The sequence below is a fragment of the Stegodyphus dumicola genome, chromosome 5, assembly GCF_044657685.1.
Source record: "Stegodyphus dumicola isolate Sdum_Otavi_A_Nest chromosome 5, ASM4465768v1".
NCBI classification, from domain to species: Eukaryota; Metazoa; Arthropoda; class Arachnida; order Araneae; family Eresidae; genus Stegodyphus; species Stegodyphus dumicola.
In genome coordinates this window covers 73,000,333-73,027,440 of record NC_140772.1, presented here as the reverse complement: position 1 = coordinate 73,027,440, position 27,108 = coordinate 73,000,333, and the positions used below count along the sequence as shown (strand labels likewise).

The 27,108-nt window shown below is 37.2% G+C and overlaps 1 protein-coding gene and 1 long non-coding RNA gene across 7 annotated transcripts in view; one reads left to right on the top strand and one right to left on the bottom strand.

Moving 5' to 3' along the window:
* LOC146997140 (uncharacterized) overlaps window positions 1–27,108 on the bottom strand; it is a 269,052-nt gene that overhangs the window by 186,094 nt on the left and 55,850 nt on the right. The gene's annotated exons all lie outside the window — the stretch shown is intronic.
* The window catches only part of LOC118188568 (RIMS-binding protein 2-like), a 481,985-nt gene that overhangs the window by 422,374 nt on the left and 32,503 nt on the right, over window positions 1–27,108 (top strand). For all 6 annotated transcript variants that reach the window (XM_085816767.1, XM_085816768.1, XM_085816770.1 and 3 more), the window contains 2 exons: window positions 3,708–3,867; window positions 13,279–13,376. In XM_085816767.1, coding sequence (XP_085672893.1) covers window positions 3,708–3,867; window positions 13,279–13,376 — 258 coding nt within the window. The remainder of the gene's footprint in view (window positions 1–3,707; window positions 3,868–13,278; window positions 13,377–27,108) is intronic.

Sequence of the window (27,108 nt, the reverse complement as noted above, 5' to 3'; positions counted from 1 at the left end):
AACCCTTTTCTTCGGGCTTGCAACAAGGCCTCCATTTGGGCTTAAACTCAAAAATAAGAACTAACTATATTTAACTAAGATTTAGCTGAAGCTAACACAAATCTAACGTAGTTGACCCCTTAATATAAACTAGCCGGCGAGTATCAAAAGGTACGTAATATACGGCCGAGCGTAGCAGCTTCTAACGAGACTTAGCCCCAATGCAAACGCGCACTACTCAGAATTCCTAGCTCTCTCTCACGAAGTAAGTTTAACCTTTCTTAAATACTATTTTTACTCATTCGCATGCAACGCAATTCTAAAAACTCATTCTGGTAGAGAGTTTTAAGGTGAAACGAGAAACGATAGGAAAGCACAATTAAATTAAAATGAATGCTATAAAACTAAAATATACCTTACAAGTTGATTCATTGTTTGCGGTCACATTTATGTCAGTTTCAGGTACTAAGGTCTTCGTCGTGACTTTGAAGAGACTTCCACTGGCATTTCTTGTACCATGCAGAACTATTTCGCATCTATTTTTTAAATAGCAGACTATAATGTTAATTCAAACACACTGTTCTGTTTTCTATCTTGAGCTGCTAACACAGAAAACAGATTTTTACGTATTTCTGGAACATACCACACGTTTTCAAGATTTTTTATTTGATTTACCACATTTACAATGGTCATTATCTTGATAATGCCTTTTGCAATTGCTGGTAATGACTTTCCATTTGCTACAGTGATGCTATGGAGAAGCTCAAATTTTTCTAAATCTATAAATTAGTGACTGTTACTGATGACGTGTTTTGAGGCTCCGTTGTCAGTAAACCAATCATCAGGAATAGTTTCAGCATAAAATGTTGTCTCATATACAGCTAGGAATGTCATATTTACAGCAACATTATTCTCACCTCCTTGGTAAGACCCTGTATGTAGAATAGGTTTTGTTGGTTTTCCATCATCTATTCACTTCTTGCATGTTCTGACCCAGTGTCCTTTCTGGTAGCAATAATTACACTTGCCGTTTTTTTTCTTCTTTGGAGTTGATTTCTTCTTAGATTTCTTATTTGCCTTCAATGCTTTCTGATTTAAAGTTTCTAAATAAATTGGATATTTCCTTAATTCTCTTTCACGGGTGCACAGTTGTGTGGTTAATTCGTCTAGAGTTTCTCTTTTCATCACTAAGAAGTAATCAACTCGATTTGAAGTACGATAACGGCGAGGAAGAGTATCCAATATTTGACGAATAAACAGCACTTCTGGGTATCTGTTTTGATCTTTGTTCTCAAGTCCATAGTTCAGTTTGTTCCTTTTTTATTTATTTATTTATTTTGATAAATGAGCTGCCATATAATAATTTGATCAACTGTAAACATATGTTGTAAAGTTGGTTATTGGACAAATCTTGGAATATTTTGCGAAGTTCCAGCTAAATTTCTCTTGCGCTATCAAATCTCAATCCTTTTTGTAAAGTGTCTTTAGTCATGCAGTTCGTAAGAAACATCATGGCGCAATTATTGGATTTATGAAAAACCTTCACGTCATCTCTGTATCTCTTTCGAATCTCTTCGGCGGCTGCTTGATCAGGTTGCACTGTCTTTTTCAATTTCCCTTCATTGACTTCTAAAGCGTCTTCATGATAACTTAACAAAAAAACTTAATTCGATATCTCCAAATATGCCAATCACTTTTTCTGAATAATGGCTTAACTTAGTAGCTTTCATTTTTGCGAAAAAAGCTGCCAACTTACGTGAGGCTTAAAAACTGCCGTGTTAGGCTTACAAATTTGCTCTCTGATTTTCTCTCCACTTTGCTTCTAAATTTTTCTGAAAAGTTAGAATATCCTGGGCCCATAACAATTTAGAGTCTAACGTTACGAACGGAGACAGAAGTAAAAACATCATATGTATTGACAAATGTTCATAAAGTGCAGAAAAAGAACATGGTAAAAGGATATTATAGTGACAACAACTGAAACTGTTGCCAGAAAGAAAAAGTAAAAAACCGTGTTACCACACAGGTTACAAAACTATAACGGGAAATATAATCATAAATATTAAAGTTACTTTCAGCACTTTCTGATTATCTGCATTTGTGCAGAAAGTCACGAAAACGTACTGATGAGACAGAGCATTACGTCGGCAACAATATTTTTGTAGCAACCCACGATATCGCCCAAATTAGTTATGTGGCAACCCAGTTATGTACGTAGCATAGCCCATGGACAGCTTGCTTTCACTTCCAGTGTGGCTTCAAATTAATGTGCCTCCTAAAGGAAGTTCAGCGTTTTAGCATAGCGTTGGACCACATGCTGTAGTTTTCAGCGTCTTCTGCGAAATCTCGAATGTAGCTTTCAGCACGCATAGAGTATAAGATGTTTCACTTTTCCATTTCATTTTAGGATTTTGGTGCTCAGGTTGTGCGCGATGTCGAGTTTGTGCAGTTCTATGAATTTTTTGTAGAGAAAAGAGATCACCGTGTATGCGGGGAGAATAATAGCTAAAAAAAACCAAGAGATGTTCGTGTTTTTTATGGAAAAAGAGAAAATGCAAAAAAAATAGACGTCACTGGAGGCATCTTTGAGATAAACATAACGATAAGATACCCAAAGAAATATTTGTGTATAAAGTCGCCAACTAGTTCGCGACTTTTCGGTCGGGGTGCGAATTATTCGAAGGGCCAAAATGTTAAATAGTGTTACTGAAGACTTACATTGCGATTACAATGTTCCAGTCGTCAATTAGTTGATGGAATGATGTATATTATGGTTTTAATCCGGAAAAATATCTTTATTTCTACTTTTAGTTGTATCCTGTTCTGGTGATCCAGAAAAAATCTTCTTGACACTGATTTCTTTCTCTGTTTAAAAATAATATTAATAAAGAGGTAGACATTTGTTTATCTCCAGGCAAATCAAAATCGTTAAAAATATATTTCAGTTTAAGAAAAAAATGATTAAATATAAAAAACGTGATTGCGTGAGGAAAGAAGCCAAACCAAACTGGTAGCGCCTGAAGGGGGGGCAAAGAAATACGCCAAAACAAACCAAAAAAAGAGCTAAGTAGGACTTTAATGGGAAACAACACAAAATCTTGGGATTAGTAGAATGTGGAAGACATGTAAATAAATACTAAATGAAGGTTGCGATGGTAGTCATCAATGAATTAACGGGCAGTGAGTTTTGTAGCATGGTTTCCAAAAAATATCCCTACTCGAAGTGAAAAAAAGTGTCAAAGAAATTGTTGAAAATGAAAGTATTTCAGTTGATTATTTAGCGGACATTCTCGATGTGCTACTACATGATTTTAACAATAGAGCTGATTAAGAAATTATGTATTCTTATTAACATAAATTAAACAATTTATGTTGAAAGAGATGTTTAATAAAACAAAATAAGTATTAACATCCAGCTTTACCCCCCTTTTAAATTTTGGTTCGCTTAATAGCAAAATTATGTTTCATTATTTCACAACCAACCATTCCATATAATTAATGATCTAAAATCTGGAAATTTCCGAAACCGAAGCTCTGATCATTCTGGATCTTGGACTTTCCACTGTATTAAATAATGACTGAACCCCTTTCCCATGTGTAAGGACTTTACACTGTATTAAATAATGACGGAACCCTTTTTCCATGTGTAATGAATTAAACGTTTTAATAAAGAATTTACATCTATGAATTATAGAATTAACTGTTATCATTTATTTTGAAAAAATTAGGTATATGGCGAGCGAGATAGTGATGGTTACTTCACTGGTGAGATAGATGGAAGAATAGGTTATGTTCCTTATAAAATGGTAAGTGAAATACCATATAATGAGGAGGAAACTACTCGACACCTTATGAATGATCATCGATCACATCGTCGTCATCATGGAGGTAAATAGTATTCTTTCTTTAAATATTGTTGTGCCGCAAATTTAAATTAATTGTTATTAAGGTTTTTATTTAATTGAAATGGTTTGAACTAGATTAGCAAGGAAGTTTAAAAGTTTTCGTTACATTACTTTCAGTTCTTATTGTTAGAAATCTCACGATTGCAGTTGGGAGAGAATAGGGACATCTGGACAGGGAGCAGGGGCTAAATTACTTGGTCAGTGTTCCGAATTTCTTAGCGGGACTGTGAATAAGATTCGGAGGGAGTTCTACAGTGATCAGTTTCACTTCCTCGTTCTCGATTTTTGTTGTTTTAAGACGGCAAAGCTTTTGTTTGCGAAATACGTTGCGCTTTCTTCATCTTTTGGAGCCGTGGGGGGGACTTCGTTTGCGACCGGATAACGAAGAGAAAAGCGACCAGTTTTTGTTAGCTCGCAGTTAAAGACGGAAAGAGAAAATTTCCCTCTTCGAAAGATACGCATCGAATTTTGTTCTCCCGCGTTTACTCATACGTAGTTACAGGTGGTCAAGATGAGCCGTTAAAATTAGCTTTGTTTCGACTGACTTGAGGGGGAAAGAAAATATGAAGAGAAGGAGAAAATTCGTCCTGCACTGGTTAGAACTTAATTTAAATTTTTATCTTCCAGCCTACGATATTGTGATGGGCATGGAACCTAGATTTCCTTCGAGCGTGCATGAGAGTAGAATTCAGATTTGGTAGAGTATATTTTAGATTTCGAAGGGTAAGGAAAGAAAGGCGAATTGAGGCTTTTATCTCACTTCTCTTTTCTGCCTTACTTTGTGGGAGGCTTGTAGCCCTAGGTGCCGTCACTCCGCGAGACCAATTTCCTGGCGAATATTTCTTAGTTGATGCGCCGTATCTTCGTAGTTTAACCAGTCATTGAGAATCCAGGCGACTAAGAATAATTAATTGCACTGAAGGAACCCTTGGATCCCGTCATCTTTGGGGGTTTGAACTCAACTTCCATCGGTATCTTGTGTGCGGTTCAACACTTTTCCTTAGGGACTATATAGATTGAGGCGCTGATAAAAATTACATGGGAAGGAACGGCATGTTAGGAAGGCTCACTGGAGGTGTTTCTAAGACGTGTGAGTCATATATGTTTATTGGTAATTAGTTTAGTCTGTTTATTGGTAATTAGTTGTACCACTTAACACTTTAAAAGTTTTTTTATACTTTATTTCTTAATTACAAATATTTATGAGTATCTATAGAGTTTAAAAATAGTAATTCTTAGGTTTTACTTTTATAAATTAATAACTGAGGACTAGAAGTTTTAACGTTTAAACTGCCTATATTTCTGAAGACTGGAGTATGTAAATGTGGAAATTTTAGTAGCAAAAGGAGTTCAAATATGGCTGTTGTAATAACAGATAAATCTTTTGAAAGAATGCTCTAGGGAAAGACTTGGCCAGTTATCCCAGTTTTCTGAATACATATTCAACCTTAAATCTTATATATATTTTTTATTATTTGGTAATCTATTGTGTTCATTCCATTTGAGAGGCAGGTATCATTCCATACCGGAACGTTTTAGAAATATCGAGGAATCTGAGCGTATTTTTTCAAAACACAAAGCTAAAAAATACTAACTGCTTATTTAGATGATTTATTGAGTGATTTGGATTACTATAGGGTGTCACAAAATTAATGAACGATAATCGAATTTAGTGGTTCGTAATAGATTGACCTGATGCTGAATTGATGATAGTTTGATAAAATTCATTTTACCAAAAGAAAAACTTCGCAGCTCTGGAATTTTCCACAAAATTACTCCTACAGCTCTTCACAGTATCACAGAGCACCATCAGTAGTCAAACTTCCAACTGCTAAGAATTTTAAACGAAACGCAATGCGAAGCGCATTTAAAGAGCAAAGTTCACACGGACAGGGTTCGTAGCGGTCCTTACAAGTGCTTATAAGTTCTTATATTTGAAAATAAAATATAAAGGCCCTTATAGGTGCTTACTTTTTCTTTAAAGCCCTTATTTTTTTGTTTTTAGTGCTTATTTTTTTGCTTTTAGTACTTTTTTTTTTTTTTTTTTTTTTTTTCCAATGAACGCGCATCCCCCCCTCGTAGCAAAGCCGAAACTAAATAAACAACTTTTCTTCTTTATATGCAACGTCAGATGGTGAATCATACTCCTGGAAATTGCTTTTCCCCCCTTTCTCTGCATTAACGTAACCTATGGTGCGCGAGAGAGTACAGACAGGTGCACGTCGTTCTGTTGGTCAAAGAATTGCGAAAACGATAGAAAATTCCGGTTCATTCGGTATTCTTTTCCTGCCACCCAAATACTAGACACGTTTGAATTTCTATCAAGATTTTAATAATTTGCATTCTCGTTCCGCGTGGTCAATTCATATTCGTGTTTATTATGATCGTTATGCTTATATTATGAGTATATGAATGAATACTTATAATAATATAGTTGCAGTAACTGCTGAAGTATAGATAAACTTCCAAAAATGGGTGTGTTTTACACAGATTAGCTTTCTAAGGAATAATATTCGGAATGGCTTAAATAAAAGGAAAGTAACCGAATAGTCAAAATAATTTTTTTTTTTTTTTTTTTTTTTTTTTTCCAATACAGTAATACAGTACGGAGGTTGGGAGGTTCTCCCGTTTCTCCGCAAAATCTCTTAATATTGAAGCAGCGGTCTTTTTTTTTTGTCACTGTCCAATCTGGATTGAATAGGACTAAAAGTTTTTGCGGTGTACCCAGCCTAAGCGAAGAAGGATTCTATTCCGGAAATTTAACGCAGTCCGTTGAAAATTACAATCAGAATCACCCCAGATTAGTAAGTCTCTTTCTTTTCCTTTATTTAGTTCTTTATTCTCCGAATACCGGCAGCTGTTGATTCCGATTGCGTAATATCACGTGTGGAAGAATTACGCCGCACGCATTGCGCAATAACGTTTGCGGTATTTTGCAGAGATAATTAATTTTGATGTTCAGTCCGAGATCTGTTTATGAACACTGAAAAGAGTTTTACTGTGCTTTCTAAGCAGAATATTTCTTAGTTCCGTTGGTCTATTTTTATATGATTCACATATCGAAATGTCAAAATCATTTATTTAGCCGAGAAATCTAAAGAACGGCTACAATCTCCCCCACCCATCAGTTACTATCCGGAATATTCGGCAATTTCCAAGTATGCGGGTTAGTTAAGCTTTTACTGTTGAAGGATGACTGCATGAAGCAATTTCCCGTCTTCTGATTTCAGAAATGTGCCTCTTTTTTACTTAAATTACTTTGCTTGGAGTATATGTTAAGGGAAAACTGTTATGCAATGAAAATTTAGAAAATGTTCAGAATTTTAATTTAAGTTAAATTATTTAAATATTAATATGAGTGGAAAAATAAATTGTATTTATTATTAGGTCCAAAACGAATACAATTAATATGGCTTTTTATTATTTATTTTCTATATTTTGAACTGAAATTTCAGTGCTCATTCTCTTAATAAATATTCATTGCTCATATTTTAAATTACAAGTCTAATTTTTCTTTTAAGGTTATGCAGTTGTATATAATGTAATAATTAGACAGGTGCTTATTTTTTCCTTAAAATGTGCTTGAAAAGTGCTTATAGGTGCTTATTTTTTTAACTAAAATGTGGCTACGAACCCTGCACGGAGATATCTTAGTACTCAATAAAGTATTAAATAAAATAAAGTATTAGTATTCCTTAGTACTAACGCTGAACTTAACAACTACTACTGAGAAACTGATGCTCTCCCTAGTCTTATATAGTTTTCTCTACTGAGAAACTGATGCTGTTCGCGGCCTTATATAACTCCCACCACCGACCGCGAGAAATCTTCAGAAAGGCATATGAGAGCCGGATACGGTTACAGCTACATAGAGGATCAATTACAGTTATTCAATTACTATACCCATTACAGTTATACAGGGACTGGACTAAAATGTCGCTAAAACCGTCGCCATCTTGGCGATATCTCGTCAATTTTGCGAGATAGCCATTTCCTTAATTTTAAATAAACTTCTCCCTGTGTTCTTATTTTTCCGGTTCTACATTATACACAAAAATACAATTCCATATATAAGTTAACTAAAATTATTTATACAAAATTCGTAACATTGCCCCCTTCCCAAGGACTGCACGATCCATAGCAGTTATTCCCAGGGTATCCTCCCTGGATAGAAAGCCATACTTAGGGAAATCAGGGCAATACTAAAACAATAATTTCAATAAATAAGCTAAAGTAAATAAACTCTAAACTAATAAATTGATGCATGAATTTACAAATTTATATATAAGTATGACTATGCTCTTAGTATACTATTTACATTACGGGGACTACGTCTCTAGACATAGCACCATCTTACTAGACATAGTAAGGAGCTAGACTATCCTTATGAACGACTTCAGGCTTGGAATTTGATGACTTACAGATCCAAACTGCGACGTCGTTCAACCTGTTTAGCACTGTGTAAAGACCGTCTTAAGGTGAGTCTAGTTTAGGAGAGAGTTTCTTCCGTCGAATCGGATTTCATAACCTTACCTTGTGTCCTTTGTTGAATCCATATACTACAGCTCTCGTGTCGTATCGAATTTTCATCATCTCCGTCGCCAAGTGGACTCGCTCTCGTGCAAAACTGCGCATCGCTTCCAACCGTTCACGGAGATCTTGAATATACTCTTCAGGCGATGAAGGCACATCCGGAGGGCGACCAAACAAGACATCACAAGATAGCAGAACCGTTCCTAGATCATTGGCTGCCCGCATACTTTTCTAAGATTGCCGTCCCCAAATTAAAAAAGAAAAAAAAATTGCTCAATCAGTAATAAAATTTTTATTTCATGCTCACTAAACACTTAGATATGACAAATTGTATAAAAAATATTTACATATGACAAGTGTTTAAAAAATTTAGGCGCGTTATCACTAGCGTCCGGCCACCCCCTGACTTTGGCCGCCCGCGTACTTTTACGCGCTGCACGCCCATTAGGAACGGCCTTACAAGGCAAATGAAGGTTACGACCGAAGAGCACTTGGGATGGGGAATAGCCGATAGTCTCGTAGACAGCACTGCGATAGACCAGTAAGAACAGTGGCAACTTCTGGCCTTAGTCTTGTTGATTTCTGGAAACCATCAGCGAGAGGTTATTAAGGATAGTTCGATTAAACAACTTTACCGTTACGTCTGATTGCGTATGTAAAGAAGCCGCCTATGCAGAGTAGTTTGTAGAGTTCTTTAATTACATCCGAGATAAAATTACTTCCTTGATCGGAATGAAACAAAAGAGGTACTCCGAACCTGGAAATCGAATGTTGTATCGTTACCTCTGCTACCGTGAGAGCCTCTTGTTCAGGAATAGGATACACTTGGTGATGTAATCGATAACAACTACGATGTATTTGTTGCTATCAGCAGTTCGTAGCAAGACTCCCAGGATGTCAAAGGCGATACGATCAGAATGTGCTTCTACACTGTTCGGCGGCAGCTTCGCTCGGCTGCGTTTCCTCGGTCCTTTCCGACTCTCCAGATTGGCATCTCTTTGCACATCATCCCTTGCGTTACTCCAGCAGAAGCGCTCTCAAGCTGTGTGCAGTCTTCATTATTTCGGACTGCTATGTAGCTCTTTAAGGACGTTCCGGATCCGGGATCTTGGAAGTATCGGCTGCCATCGGAATGCCTTTCCATCATTTGATTCAGACTTCCTGTACAAGACGCCGTTTCGAATAGATCGAAATGTCTTATCAGGAGGCTTCTTATTTGAAGATTCCATTAACTCAATCATTGGTTTAATGTCTCCGTCTTCCATCTGGTCATTCCTGACTTCTTCGCCATTCCTTGAGTCTGATTCAGACGATGTTGAAGTTGTAAGTTGACGTTCGACCTGATTAACGAGCTCCTATGTCGTTTTGACCCTGGAACAATATCTGCACTTTCTGAGCAGGGTCATCTGGACAGAGCGTCGGTTCTTTTCATGTGGTGATCTCATGCGATGACAGATAGTTAGGTCGTATTCCTAAAATCTGCAACCATCTGGGTATTTGGCCTTCGGGATTCTTGAAATTTAATAGGCAAGTCACCGATGCATGATCTATACGGAACAGAAATTTCGTAGTGGTAATGATGGAAATGTTCTGCAGTTTTAACTATGGTCAGCAAATCTTTTCTGGTTACATAGTAATACCTTTCCGGCTTAGATAAGACACTTGGTCCAGTATGCTACGACATGTGCTTGACCATTTATTTCTTGGGACAAAACAGCGTCGACAATCCCGTATGTGTCCAGGAATAAAAGGCTTGTCGAGGTGAGGATACGTCAGGATTGTCGCAGATGTTAAAGTTTTCTTCAGTTTGTTCAATGCATCCTCGCATTCTTTTGTCCACAAGAACTTTTGTTTGCTGTCTGTCAAGCTTGTGAAAGGGACTTGCGATAGAAGAAAAGTCCTTCACAAATCTTCGATCCACAAAACTTCTCAGTTAGTGGACATTTTCCGGACGTTTCCAGTTTAACTGCCAACACTTTTTCTGGATTCGTACACACACCTTTGGCAGAGATGAAATGTTCGAGGTCAGTGACGTCATGTCAAAATAGTTTACACATGTGGCGTTACTTAACTTTAGGATGGCTTCCTTCAGTTTCCGAAGCACCTGTTTAAGATTTTTTAAACGCTTTTTAAAAGTTTTTCCGGCAATGATTTTGTCATCTGGATATATCAGTCAGGATTCGTGGGAAAGACCTGTCGGCACGATCTGTTACTGGCGCATTACAGTATCCAAACGGCATCACCTTCAAATGCCAAAGTCTTGTCCAGTAGTAAATGCCGTCTTTCCTCAGTCATCAAGGAATATGTCTACCTGCGAGTATCCACACTTTATATCAAGTGTCGAAAACCACTTGCTTCCAGGAAAGGTGTCTGGATGTCATCAGTTTTAGGAAGATGGTAGCTATCTTTCTAGCGCTTTTTTCCATGTCCTTAGAAGTTGTTTTACTTTTTCCTGTTTAGCAGTCGGTAGACATCTTGGATGTTGTTTTGTTGGTGGAGGATCCCTTGTGTCAATTCTATGCCTTCTCAGGCTGGTTCGACCCACGTCAGAAGGTAAGCGGGAGAAACCATCTTAAAAATCTTAAATGACGCCAGTGGCAGCACTCGCTCTTCACCGCTTAGTTGTGGATTCTGCAATAACTCCGATGTTACACTCTCCAAAGACAGACTCTGGAGAACTACTAGTTCATTTAACATAGGTCATTGGAATAAATGCTGCAACCACTGTACCTTTCCTTATGTTTTCGCATTATGAGTTTCATCGGAAAACCGGGATAACTCGGGCTTGATTGTTCGACGAGTGGCGAGGCAGCCAGTACACCTTGGGCTGTTACAGTTCTTAGGCTATTCCATGATGCCGTACTGGAAATTTCTATTTTCAGCTATGGATCCAGGGGTTAAAACTTCTGTTCTTGCTTGTATTGTCTGTAATATCGTCTTAAGGTATACTTTGGTGGACGAATTCAAATCCCTCATCTTTAATTCTGAACAGGGATGCATGTCCTCAGATGCAGAATGCAGTTCGTTGGAAAAATTATATTTCCTTTGAAATTCTAATCCGAGTGTGCAAAGATGTGTAATAGCTATCACATGTGCTTTGTGATGGTAGGCAGCACTTCCAAACGTGGTGTCAACGTTTAACATCCCAACAATTTTGATTTTATCACCACAGTGTGAAGGGTAACGCAGGGTGCGTCCATATGAGTTTACCTTTCAACCATTAAACTAAATCTTTCCGGATGATAGTAACATTCGCTCTGGTATAAATGGTCATATTGCAAGGAATTCCATTGATATGTCGCAAGTTGAAAAATCCATTACTGCTGCCAGCCATTGCAGGAAATGTGAAGCGCTTTGAAGTGGGGCTACTCCTTATCTGGTTACCTTCGTCCCGCGAGATGATCTCTAATTAGTTTTCCGTGCTTTGTGTTGAGAGTGCCCTTGGCTGCTGTGTCTATTCCTTTATGAGCTTGCCTTCCCCTCCGTAATTCCAGGATTTTAGTGTAAGTTTGTTGCCACTCCTGTTCCGCGTCAAGGCATTGACAAGCTTGGTTAAATTGTCTAGACGAGCAGTTAGTTGATCCGCTGGCCATATTTCACGAAAAAAACTCACTTGTACTTGCAGCGAATGTTTTTACTTGCGTCTCCGTCCTTCCTTTTATTGTAGTTTTGAGTTAAGCGCGCCAACTGCACGTGTTTTGCGTACACTCACGTTGCCTGTGACGTTTTATTCCAGACATTTGCATATGCATGACCTTTCTACTGAATTGCGTGTTCATTGTACTGATCGCAAAAACCCCTTTTCGGCAATTTCTTGGCTATCTGATTAAAACTTACATTGTAGCTTAAGTTTTGCGCACCAGTATAGATTGAATGCATATAGAATTGATGATAGCTTGATACAATTTATTTCACCAAAATAAACACTTCACAGTCTGGAACTTTCCACAAAAGTACTCATACAGCTCTTCAGAATATCACAGAGTACAGTCAGTAGTTACACTACAAACTACTATGAACGTTAAACAAAATCAATGCAAAGCGCATTTGGAACATGAAGCTCACACGGAGATATCTCAATACTCCGAAATCACGCTGAACTAACAACTACAGGAAGTGAAGAACTGATGCTCTCTTCAGTTTTATATAGTTTTCACCCGGCCGCGGAGATATTTCTAGCACTGCCTGATTCTCGAAATTACTTCAAGGCATATAAGAGCCGAATACAGAACATCAATTATAGTTTTCCAGTTACAATACTTATCAAGGTTATACTGGAACCGAAACAAAATGTCGCCACAGTTTTATATATAATTTCACTAAAATGATTTACATTTATACAAAAAATCGTAACAGAATTAATATTATTTTCTTCAATCTATTTTGACGTATGATATTGCTTTTCTGATGCCTTGTGTGATTTGTGTTAATTTCAGTGAAATATGTACCAGTTTTTAGGAAGTGGAAATTTAATGAGTTTTAGAATTTCATTTGGCATTGCAAAATGTATATATTGTTTCCCAAAGCACCAGGGAGAAATGTATTTTCTTAATTTTCATGTTATTGGTTTTGGAAATTTAAATTTGAATTAATTTACATTAAATGTTATATAATTGTTGATTTAATTTGGAGTGTAGATCAGCCATCCAGTATTTCACAGTTCCTCCTCACAGTTTAAGAATTTCTTATTTTATTTCATCATTATTCTTTTGGCTGGCACCAATGGTAGAAGTATAAAGTTTTTACCTTAACGGTAAAAGTTAAAATAATAAATTTATTAATTTAAATTTTTTGATATAGCAATATGAACAGATTTTTAAACTTTTTTAACACGATCTTTAACATATGTTAATTATTTTAGGTGATCCTAGTGATCCTTGGTCAAACCTGCCTGTAAAAAAATTAGTAGCATTATATGATTATGATCCACAGGAGTTGTCACCCAATGTAGATGCTGAGGTAAATACAATTACTTTGATAATGTATCTTTTGAGATGCTGTTGCTCTTAGGTATTTTAATATGCTAAACTGACTTATTATGAGAATTATTACATAAAATCTTGCAATGAGAGCTTTTTTTTAATATTACTATTAAATTAAAAATGAGTAGTTTATTGAACGTTTACATCTCGAGGTAGTGAGGCAGATAAATCCTTTAAGCAAGTCTAGGATGTAACAGAATTGATAGTTACAGTTTAAAGGAATGACAGATTTCATTAACAAACTGTAGATTACAATCGTATGATAACTCTGCCTTGATATCAGGTCACATATCTGGCCTTCAACAAAGAATTATGGAAAAAAATAATGCAGCATTATTTTTAAACTATTATAACTACTCACTAAATTTAGTAGGAATTACTGCTGCTGAGCAAAATCCAGTCATTGTAACATGTTTGGTAATAACTGAAAACATATATCTCTTTTTTTCACATTCAACATTCCTATGGGAATTAGAAAATGCTTTAAAGAAAACTTAAAACGTAAATCTGGAACAAGGTGAAGTGACAGAGAACAAGCAGTTAGTGTTATTGTTGATGGACTGGAAGAATTAGCAGAACTCTTAGAAAAATTAGCAGAGGACAGTTCTACCAAAAGTGAAAAGATGAAGCCACAATTTTATTGCAAAATACACTGAATTTTAATTTCATAATTTAGTCCATTACTGGTATGAACTATTGAGGAGAATTGATCATGTGCAGCTCAGATTAACAAGATCCTAAAATGAATTTAAGAAATGCGTTGCATGATCTTGTATCATTAGTGACAACTTACAGAAATTCATACTGAGATCTGTGAAGAAGCAATAGAAAAGGCTAAGTCTCTTTGTGAAAAAGTGATACAACAATCCTTGTTAGCCGAAAAATACCCGGAGGATTGACTAGAGATGTTGGCTTTTCCGCAGGAATTGAAATTTCTTGCGTTATGAAAAGCGTTCCCGATCGTCTGCAGCAGGGCACGATTTACATGACTAAGTGATCCTTATTCCAAATTTGGATATTTATTGAACATTAAAAAACTGTTAAACAAGGATAATGTTGATAACCATCTTAGAAAATTTTGAGCGAATTTTATAATACAGATTTAAATGAAACAGAAATCTATGTTGAAGTATGTGACTGCAGAATGTTACTTCACAATAGAAATGAAATTGAACCTGAAACTCCATTAGAGCTTTTTACATTTATAACCTCTCATGAAGAAAATGTGTTTCTAAACCCGAGAGTCGCACTTTAAATACTTCTTACTATTTCAGTATCAGCTGCTAGCTGTGAATGTTGTTCGTTCACCAAACATTCACAGCTAGCAGCTGAAAAATTAATTTTTAATTAATTTTGGCATATCTACGATCAACAATAGGTCAAGATCACTTAAGTAAACCAGTATTTTTTAAATGCGGAAAGAGAAAAATTTGAAATAATTGACTTTGGTTCAGCAAGTTAAGATTAATTTTGGCGTATCTACGATCAATTTTAAAACAAGATCACCTAAGTAGACTAGCATTTTTAAATGTGGAAAGAGAAAATTTTTAAATGATCGACTTTGATGAAGTAAATGATAAATTTGCTTCATGAAAGGCAAGAAAAATGTATACACAATAATTAATTGTATTAATGTATTATAATATTGCTATATTATTATTAATAAATATATCTACTTGTGTATATTAACTTTCATTGTTTAAAGCCGTATGTTCTTTAAAACATTTATAAGGTATTTCTCCTGCCTTCTTAGCATGCCTTTGTGGTGTAGTGGTCAGCGGGCTCGGCGCGTATTCGAGAGGTCCATGGTTCGAATCTCGGCGAGGGCATCGTTCGTTTTTCATCTCTCCTGCTTTCAAAAAATAACCTAATGTCTCTACAGAGTTAGATAAATATGTAAAATAAATAATAGCTTTTTAACTAATTCTGGATGAGAGTAGGTCTGATTTTTCCACTGACACAGACACATTTCCAAATCCAGTCCTAGTCTTGATTTTTTTAACTAGATCTTTTGTCTCAAATTTAAACAGGCGTACCTGAGCATGTTATCCCAGAAAATTGAGTAGGGTTTTGTAGAAATGTAGTTAGGTGGCTGACCATTCATAATATAGTATAGATCATTTTAAGGTAGATCCTGTATGTTATTATTATTTGTATTATATTTTTATTACGAGTATATTCTATATATTATATTTCTATATTTTTTTGGGGGGGCACCAGAAAATTATCGTATCGTATCGCTATGCCACTGCATTTCAACCTAAATTACTGAGCATCTAAAGAAGCAGATTTCTGGTTTCTTTCTATTAAACTGAAAATAAGATTATTTTATCTGTTAAAAAAACAACAAGCTTGTGGTTCACACTTTTAACACATGTGAAGGAGGAGGAAAAAATAAAGGTTTTTAAAACTAAACTTTGCACAAAATTATGATTGCATCATCATATTCATAATTCTTTACTTCCGAATTTCTATCTCCTAGATCAAATCTTATTGTATATCTAATATATTATTTCTCTGTACCAAAAATCAGTTTTCCCCTGAAAAGGATAACCCATTGTAATTTTTAATCTGTGTGATATAAAAATAATTTACAAATGCAATGGGAATGTTGGACTGCTTTCACACATTTTTAATTACTAACTTTAACATGGTTTTGAGTTTCATTTTCTGTTAAGGTATCAAAATATTTTACTTTTGATTTTTAAAATACGTGTTATATTGATAGTAAATATTCTATATATAACTGGGAAAATTTTTATATTCATTATTTTTTATGCTAATTGTGTAAAAATTTAGAGGAAAAATAATGAATCTGATGACTGCCCCAGTCACAAGAGAAATATTAATTTTGTTATATAATTATATCGCTGTAATTTCATTTGAGCAAAAATATTTCTGATACATTTCTTGCTTTACTTGTCTGCATGTTTTATAAGTATTGGGTGGGGAGAACTTTTCCCCCTTGGGAATAAACTAATGATATATGCTCTATTTTTTTCCCATTTTATTATTTTAAAAGATATCAAAGCATGTTTTAGTGTAACTGAAAATTTCTGTTATTATGATATTTTAAAAAATATTAGTTCTTTATTATAAAGTAAAATAAAATATCAGTAATTTATTTTACTTTATTATAAAGTAAAAAGCTTGTCTTTATAGATATTGTATTGCTTATTTTTGTCCCTCTTTGAAAGTATGAGAATTCTATATAAACTAACATAAAAAGGGAAAGCACTAATTTTAAATACAAATTTCCTCTTTCACATGCTTTACTTTGGATGAAATACAATCTCAATTTTTTGTATAACAGCAGGTAAGTGAAATTTATTTATTAATCCCAGAAAATACAGGGTGCGGCAGGAAAACGGGTGATTTGAAATCTGCGATTGCGCATATGCAGATAGAATAGGGGAATGCGTTGCACTATTATTGCGTAGCTAAATGTATGTCGATCGAGGTATGATACAAAAGTAGACCGGTCGACAACACGGCTGTTGCTCTAAAAGCGTTTTATCAGAACAACGAAAATTAGTAGACGGCAAGGCGAGTGTTTCTTTGAAAAGAGAAGCTGGGTCGTCACGTTCCTGTACCGTCCGCTCATGCCATAAAAATGTGGGTCCAGAACTTTTAAGAAACATGCTCGATCCTGAAAAAGAAACCTCCAGGAGAAACAAGAACAGTTCGCAGCCCAGACAACGTTGCTGCGGTAGAGAGCGCAATGGCCAGGAGCCCAAGGCGTTCTGCACGGCGCCATGCTTTGTCTTTTTTAATATGTCGGACAGGAGTTTGAGACGAATTCTACACCTGGAGCTACAGTTTCACCCGTATAAAATACGCATCGTACAGCAGTTAAAACCTCGCGATTGTGAAAGTCGGATAAGATTTTGTCGCGAAATGCTGCCTCAGATTGCTGAAGATGGGGAATTTCTTGATCACATGTGGATGTCTGATGAAGCACATTTCCTACTAAACGGATATGTCAACAAACTAAATTTTAGATATTGGTCCCCTGAAAATCCTCGGGACGTCCACGAAAACCTTTACGGAATGCCAAAGTGACAGTGTGGTGTGCAGTGTCGTATATTGGCATCATTGGCCCATTCTTTTTTGAGGATGAAGCAGACAATGCAGTGACGATAACGTCCCAGAGGTATGGAATATGCTTGCGACATTTTTGTCACGTGAAATGACACAGTTTCCTGAAGTTCCTCCATGGTTCCAACAAGATGGAGCCACTGCCCATACTGCAAACCTTTCCATGAATGCTTTATGCCAACTCTTTCCCGGTCGTTTGATCTCCAGCAGGGGTGATATTTCGTGGCCCGCCAGAACCCCCGACATAACGGAGTGTGACTTTTCCCTCTGGGGATATTTCAAAAGCAAAGTGTTTTTCAAACCCCCAAATATCTAGATGAACTTAAAAACAGCTACTCGTGAAGAGGTTGTCAGTATTCCCGGAGAAATGCTCCGACATGCTATGCGTAATGTTGAAGTGAGATGCCATGAGTGCATCAGAAGAAATTGAGGACATTTGCCGCCCAGACGGTATAGTGGTTAGAGGAGGTAAACCGCTGAGTTGGCTTCCAACCCAGGTATAGATATATTCATCCAGAATTGTTTACCAACTCAGCGGGAGTCAACCACTAGCTGCCAGGCCGCAGCCCCGGCTGAGCAGACGACATTTATAAAATGCAAAAAAGAAATATACATGTGCATACAATGCACTTGAAGAAGAGTACAATCAAAATATATGTATATACGTAATAGATACCAACTCAGATACAGATATATACGCACTTACATATATATTCCAAAACAAACAAAAGTATACATACTCTCACTCATATTCATATATACATCTATATAATATACGTTATCATGATAGTTAAAGTTTACATGAAGCATGACATTGAGGTACGCGTGATCCTTAGTATAAATTAGGTACCATAAATAAAAGATATAAACATGTACAGATACATTACAGCATTCACATACAGTACGAACTTTCTGTATGAGAACCTGGCACAGCATAAATACAAAATTATATACTGAACATACATATCACATATTTTGTTGCTGACATATTGAACTAGCTTATATAGACTTTTATGATTACTATCTTCCAACGTCAGAAGAGTAATTGCTAGTACAGTAGTCAATTATTGTTTTCAGTTTTCGCTGGGCAACTCTGTTACTTTGTAGATTATGTAACCAAATTGGCCAGAATCTGGCTCCTGGTTGCTTGAAGCTGTTAAGTGCTGTGTGTGTACGAGAGAACAGAAAATGATCTGGATGACCCTCCTCCCCACATTCACAGTTACCATTCTCTCTCAAGCCAAAGCGGCAAAGGTATGAAGGAAAGGGCCCATGACCATTACCAGTGAGGAAATACGTCATGTAATTGCTATTATTTTGGATTGTTGTCTTGACCTTGGGAATGAGATTGTAAACACGTCTCCCTGTGAAGGCTTGATCCCAACGTTCTTGCCATATTCTTAGGAGCTGATGGAATGTCCGACACTTTAGGTCCGAGACTGGCCTAAGGGTCGGGACTTCTCGCAAAGTGGATGAATCTGCTGCTTCCTTTGCGACAACATCTGCTCTCTCATTTCCTTCTATTGCCGTATGAGCGGGCACACAGATGAATGAGCGTCTTTGCGAAGCAGCCATGTGGGTTAGAATGTCTCTAATGCTGCTGACGATAGGACTGCGAGAACGAATTCCAGCTATCGCAGCGAGGCTTGAGGCTGAGTCTGTATAGATGATATTGGGCACTGTGGGATTATTCTTCAGGTGGAGAAGAGCTGCTCTGATTGCTATGAGCTCCGTCTGAAAGACAGAGTTTTCAAAAGCGAGCTTTCTTTTCCATTCATACGTTAAAGCTCCTTCAGAAAGTATACAGAATCAGCTTCCCGTGCCCCCTGGAGTTTTAGAGCCATCAGTGAAAACACCATTTGCAAATCCCGAGTCCTGTGTTCTATTAAAGTAGATAGTGTTCGCAAGGTTATTTTTAGCAGGGTGGTAGGGAGCTTGCGGTATGTGATGCTCATAATGAGTATTGATATAGATTTGTCCCCAGAGACTCATGGTGTGTCGTAGCCTGCTTACGTTAACTACTGCAGCCTTTATTCAACTACCAATTCCAGAGGCGGCGTGCCTATGATAATTTGTAAGGCTGCCGTGGACGTGGTACGATAAGCCTTGCAAATGAGAAGAAGCTGGTGTCGCTGTATAGAGAGAAGTAAACGTCTCATTTGGGAAGAGATGTTAGTTCCCCAAATAGCAGCGGCATACAGAATAATTCTTTCCATCACTGTCTTGAACCATATTCTAAGCAAGTGACATGGGATACCCCATCTTAACGAGGTTGTTGATTGTATGGAAGTAGTCAGTTATTGATTCTTAACATAGTTGCGAAGAAGAAGAGATGTGTGGTTGCCAGGAAAGTCTATTATCTATTACTACTCCTAGGTACTTAAGTTGTTTAACACATTTAATGGAGGACCCCAAGAGTTTAAGACAGGTGTTTCTACGTAATGGAGAGCCTCGACTAATTATGAGTGCTTGTATTTTAGGCACAGAGAGTTTCAGTTTATGCTGTCTCACCCAGTCAGCAAATAAATTAAGGCTATCCTGAGTACGTGTTTCAAGGTCGCTTTTGCCTGCTACAATGAGTAAAAAGTCGTCTGCGCATGCGAAAGGCCTTACTCCTTCTTTGTTTTCAAAGACTGAAAAAACTGAGTTAGCAACTATGTTCCAAAGAACGGGTCCAAGATAGGAACCTTGCGGACATCCCCTCTTAAGATCCTTCCTTACCAGTTCTCTGTATAACGTCATTAAAATTTGTCTTTTGTCAAGATAGCTGCGAATCAGGTGTCTTATGGAAGCAGAGCATTTGAGGGCATCCAAACTGTTCATGATGTCGGGCCACCACAGCGGTGATCCCGAAGGGCACGGGTTCGAATACCGGAGAAGGCATTGGATGTAAAATTTTCTGACCTTCATAGGAGGCCGCCTATTAGGTGCCTCCACAATAAAATGGCCACCACTTCTGGCCTCATTAGTGGCCAATGCCGTTATAGACAAGTACCCACTATTAGGGAGGGGAAAAAAGAAGGCGGGATTTTTAGAACATAGAAATTGCATTTTGAACAACTGCTTTTTTGAAACGAACACATTTTCACCAGTGGCATTTTATGTAGTTTATGTGTATGTATCCACAAAATGGTTCTGCCGCACCCTGTACTTATTTTATGTAAGAAGCATAACATTAAAATGTATAATCCAGCTTGAATAATTATTCAACCTTGAATAATCCAGATATTAAAATAAAATGCCTACTTATATGAGCGAATTTCTAGTTAGCAGAAGGTACTGTGCTCTAGGCAGACAGGATAAAACTTATACACTATCCGACATTGAAAACTCAACAGTAAAAAAGCTCGAAAATTATGCAAATTTCAGGCATCAGACGCATGTCACCGAGTTATGCGAAGGATATGAAAGGTGCAGCTCTCTGGCTTACGTTGAAGAAGATATAAGGAAAGGAACCTGCAGAATGTTCGGTTTTCGTGCCGTTAAAATTTCTGTTAGGGAAATCATCGTAGAAAATTTGTTCTTGTCTGAGAGGACGCGTTCGCACAGAATGCCAGACCGTCGTTAACGGAGTCAGTTCTGGCAGACAGACAATTTTACGAGAGGCATGGTGATCGGAAAATCTCAGGTAACACTCACCTAGACGCTTCCATAGTGCACCGGCTGCGGCGACGCTAGTTGGAACAAGAAAATGTGGCAATTTCGAGAGGTGCCGGTGCAGCCAGAGTGACGTCAGCACGCGTGGATCCACCCATCTGCCGACAAACGGTGGCGCACGGGCAAGCCACTTCTACCCCCATTCTGCAGCATTTTCAAGATACCCTGGATGTTCCCATATCGACCAGAACGATTTGCCTTCAATTGGTGGCTAGTGGTCTGCACGCGTGGCGTCCGTTAAGAAGACTGCCATTGACCCCCCACGTAGACGCAAACAGTTGTAATGGTGCCTGCTCGAGCGATGTGGATGACGGAATGGCACTGGATCGTGTTCTCAGATGAGTCATGCTTCTGTTTCTCCAATGGTAGTCGCCGTGTACGAGTGTGGCGTCGATGTGGAGACAAGTCCAATCCGGCAGCAACTGTAGAGCACTCCACCGCGCGACAACGTGCATCATGGTTTGGGACGCAATTGCGTACGATTCCAAGTCACCTCTAGTTCGTATTCAGTGCACTATAACGACCCAACGATACGTGGATTATGTGCTGGTGACACTTCCCTGCCTTCAGGAAATGACCATTTCCCTTTGTCAGCAGGAACGCCGGATCACACACTGCCCGGATCAGCCAACGTGCTCTGCAAGTTGTACAGATGCTTCTCTGGCCACCGTTCTCTCCTGATCCCTCACCAATCGAACACATTTGGGATGTGATTGGACGTCATTTGCAGACCCTGACATTGCCGCGTTCAGAAGACGAACTGTGGCAAATTATTGATAGGGAATGGAAAGCCATTTCTCAGGACACCATCCATAGTCTCATTGACTCTGTACCTTGTATCGCCGTCCAAAATAATGCTACAACCTACCGGTCCCACGCTGTTCTCGATCTGTATTATGAATATTATTTCGAAATAAAGATCACTTATTGTTCGTTGCTCTCTCTCTCTGTTTGCCGAATTTTATCACTTCTTCTTGGTGTTGCATTTTCAATGTCGGGTATAATTTTACTGGATATTAAATTATCAGTATAAATCTATAAATGACATGCATTAGTCATAAAATTAAAAATATGAAAGAGTGCTTTATGAAGTAATGAAGCATTTATGACCTTAAATGAATCAAAATTTACCCCCCCTCCAAAAAAAAAGACTCAATATTTATTTGTTTGCTTTTTTAACATTTCCTTCAATGTAAGTTGTTAAAGTTGCTTCGTTTTTTGTGCTAATGCCTTCTGTCTAATTCTATAGATTGATATAATTTCGTGTTCAAATACAAAATTCCATTTTTCAAGTCCTGTAATTGCCATGTCGAGAATTTCCACTAAGTTGTTAATCGAAATATTTTCATTGTCACTAACCTCTCCGTCAGATTTCTTCACAAATTCATTGGAAAATTCCGCTTTCTGTTTGCGGTATCTGAAAACCTTCAAATTTACGTATATCATCATAAAGCCAAAGAACGTATACGTAAAGAAGGAAAGTATGCATAGAAGTAACGTAAACTAGTTGGATTGCAGCGCTGCTAAATCGTGGAAGAACAAGTTCTTGTTGCCAAATCGCCAGGTGTACAGGAAATTGAAAAATACGGTACAAAGCTAAAGAACGTATAGGATTCGTTCTTTGAAAAACTTTTCACGCTATTTTAAACTCTGATTTTCGTAGATTTTGTTATGTGGCTTCGTGGTGTAGTGGTTCTGCACGCTGGGCCGGTATTCCAGAGGTTCGTGGTTCGATTCCCGGCGAAGGCGTTTGCTATTTCTCATCTTTGTTCCCACTTCCGTATTAAATAAATTGCAGGTTTTCCAAAGCAACTACTTACGAAAAATCACAGGAGCCCCTTGGTTCGTTCGCAATGAACAGTTACACAGGGACCTTAAACTCCAAAGTCTGGCGTTATTCATCAATAAATTAAATAATAATTTTTTTTCAAGAAAGCCATAACCAACGCGGAGGTAAATTATTCAGACAATTTTAAGTACGAGCTCCTAGAAATTGACATCAATTTAAGGCCCTATGCAACCCACATTTATCGGAATCCCCCATAAATAATCCTAACTTCTTCCAGCCAATTTCAAAGTTTCAAAGTATGACATTTTCATTAACACTGGCCTGGGCCACATCTACAAAATCTTCCTGCAGTCCCTTGTCAAGGTATTCTTGCGAAGCACTGTATGTTATGTCTCCTCTAACCGGGGTTATTTGAGGTGCCTGTAATAACGGGATATAATTCCTGCTTAAACAGGCATATCAAGAGTTTCAAAGTATCAAGGATTTTTTTACTCAACTATCCATTAGTTAATCAACTTGTGTAGATCACTGATTTGATTTACTTCGATACGGCGGGCGAAAAAAAAAATGGTACCACAGAACTTTAAACTCTTCACAAACGTGACCTTCGACCACTACTTCGTTCCAAGTTCTGCTGGATAACTTGCAGGATTTGCAAGTTTTGTTCCGGCTGTCTGAGTTAGTTGCTATAGAGCGCTGGAAGTAGGAGAATGCGTGAAGGAGACCGTAAGTCAGGATTGCAGATGCTGAGAGTGAGTGACTACCTTGTCACGTGAGGTGTGAAGTAGTCGTTGATACGTTGCGAGATTTCAGGTTAGAAAAGCTGAAGAAAACATTAAATATACAAAATTTCAGAAGTAATAACATAAAAGGGAAATTTTTCTAGTAATCATCAGAGTAACAACATATGGAATAAACCAAATTTCATCACTTAATACAGTCTAGCAGTCCTGTAAGTTGAAGCTCGGAGTCCATGATAACGTGATGGGGGTGGTGTAAGCAGAATCATGTTTTCATTATAACATTCGAAGATGTTTACAGGAAAGCAAATGTGCAATAATTTTAGTAAGAGTTACAAAATAACAGAATAAATTCAGAGCAAATATTAACACAAAATACATATATGCAAATTCAAAATTTCTATCCCCGAGCATTGATTAGAATAAGCAGTCACATGTCACGTGAGCGGAATCAGGCATTCTGATTCGCTTAGCGTAAACTTGTCCAAAACTGATGAAAAGAGTAAAATAATTAAATAATGGGTTGCAATAGCGAAATATCACAATTTTTCCCATGTTCTTCAATATGATAAATATAAGGAACATCAGAATTTTCAGTCCTAAAAATGTAGAAAGTCCTACAACAAGGCTGAACATAGAAACTCAAGTTCTTAGGTCACGTGGGAGGTACTTTTAAAAATGCTTCTTGAGTATTGAAGAAACGCAGTATTCTGGACAAAATTAAAAGAAAATAAGAGTAAAATCACTATGTACAGATCAGAATTTCTGCTAACTTGGTATTTTAGGTGGGAAAATTTTCGTTTCCACTAGGTATGTATGCTGCGAAAGGTCGAAGAAATCGATCATCGGTGAAAATTTCATAGTGAAACATGTTGAAATGATTCATGAAGTTACACTCCTGAGCATTTTTGAAGAATTTTATCGTTAAGTTTTCGTAGATGTTCCGCAATGGTATCGACTTTGAGGGTATCGACATGAGGTCCTCATGGAGGGTCTTGTTGCGGACATAATAGTGTGCGTTCGTGATAATACGCAGGAGTTTATTTTGAACGATTTGGAGTTTGTTTACATCTGAATCTTTAGCTGCCACCCAGGCAGGAGATACATAAGTCAAAATAGGTCTAATTATGGAGAGACAGACAAGTCTTTTCTTCCCCAAATCCATTCTAGAGTATTTACCGAGTATAGGAAGCAAACACTTGATAATTTTCAGTGCAGTGGTTCGAACATTGTTGATATAGTCAGTCCAGGTAAGACGATCATTAAGAGTGACTCTGAGATAGTTGGCATTTTTCACTATACGAATTCTTTCATTTAAAGAGGAGAAGGTGATTCTTCACTTGCTTATTTCTTTTTCTTCTGCGAATGATCAATAATTGAGATTTTTGAGCATTAATCTTCACTTTCCAATTCGCACACCATGACTCGATATTTGGAATGAAAGCTTGTAGTTTCTTAACAGTGAAGTTAGTGTTGGCAGACTTAACTGCCAAGGCAGTATCATCTGCATACGAAGAAGTTGTTTTGCAGTCGAGAGCTTCTCTCTAAAGCCAAACTGCTCCGGCGGAAGAAGTTGAAAATAATTTTTCATTCGGCTGAGAATAATTCTTTCAAATATTTTACTTAATACAGGCAGTAAACTGATGGGCCTGTATCCATCAGTTTGTGAGTGGTTTTTTCTAGCAGTTTTCCATAATTTGAGGAAGTATGAGGATGAAAGGCAAGCATTAAAAATACTTGCTATTATTCCGATAGTGTTTCTTGGAAGGCATTTCTTAACTTTATTTGTGATGCCATCTGTTCCCGGTGCTTTTCTGGGATGGAGTTTCTTGATAATTTCTTTAATCTCAGCTGGGTTGATGAATTTAATTAAGTTTCTAGCAGTGAAGGAATTTAACCAGTCTTTGACATGAGTCAATGTGCTATGTTCAAAGTCCTTATTATTTGGCCATTCATTAGGTGAAAATTGTTCCTCTAGATAAGTCGCAAACACATTTGCTTTATCCTGATGAGTGACTGCGAGAGCTCCATTATGGGTAAGAGGACGATTTGTAGTATAGTGAGATTTAAGATTATTAATTAATATCCATAATGACCCATCTCTAGTGTCAATATTAATTAATTTCTCGCACCATAATTCTTCTTTATAATTTTTTATGTCTTTCTGAATTTCTTTATTAAGTTTATTGATTTCGCATTTTATTCGTGAATCCCAGGTCACGTGATAGGATTTTCTCATTCTGTTGCTAATCTTGATGCGAATATAATTAGGGAGTCGGAGGCTATTATCTTTACGTGGTTTAGTGTCATTTGCTTCTGCAATAACACTTTCAATATTTTCAGTAAGTGAAGAAACCGCACTTTCAATTCCTTGCACTGTATTAAGGATGTAGAGAGGAATAATACGATCAGTCATAAGATTTTCAAAAAGAGACCAGTCAGTAATTGTGTTAAGATTACGAGCCTCAGTTTTAGTAATTCCCAGATAAGCAATAACGGGCAGGTGGTCAGATGAAAGTTCTTGAAGTACTTCAGTAGTAATGGGAATAGTAGTGATAGACAAAAGCGATGTCTCGAGTATCAGAGTACTCGAGATATATCAGAGTACTCGAGTTTATCTGGACGATAAGTATAATCATTCGGTGCATGAATTACAATAGGGTTATTAAGTATGTAATTATATAAAATTTTGTCATTTGCATTGGATCGTCGACAGTATTCTTTGCAGTATTCTTTGCATTTAAGTCCCCAGCGAGGACACGGTTGGGATATCACTTGGCAAAAAGCATTTAATAAGTTATCACTAAGCCTGTTATTAGGCAGGTTGTATAGAGCATTGAAATAAATATTTTTAAAAACTGGTAGAGTCATACAAACTGTAACTAGTTTACAGTTAAAGTCTCTGCTTTCCTTAACTAAACATGATCGTAACGTACGTTTAACGTATATACAAACACCTCCACCACGGTGACTAATTCTATCACACCTGTAAAGTAAATAATTTGCAATCCTGAGACGGTGACACTGTTGTGCATGGGTTTCGGTAATCACAACAATATCAATATCATGATACTGTAGAAAATTATGAAGTTCGTGTAAACGGTTCTGGAGGCCATTGGCATTCCAGATGACGAAACGGATGGGATTCACAGTTCTGGTAGTTTTATCCATGTTGCTGGGTTTTCTCAGGAAATGAAGCTTTATCAGTATTTAATTGCTTAAAGATTTGAGTGATTCCAGATTCCTGGATGATGGAAACGATTGCCCTTAATTCACTAAGCACTTTTTTAGCTGCCATGAGAGATTCAGGGGCTAATCCAGAGCTTAAGGCTTCAGCGTATGATTTTTTTGTGGTGATTCGATATGCGAATAATTTCGGTTGGGAGAAAGTTTTCGTCTTAGGAAATCTTTCACATCCTCTGTAG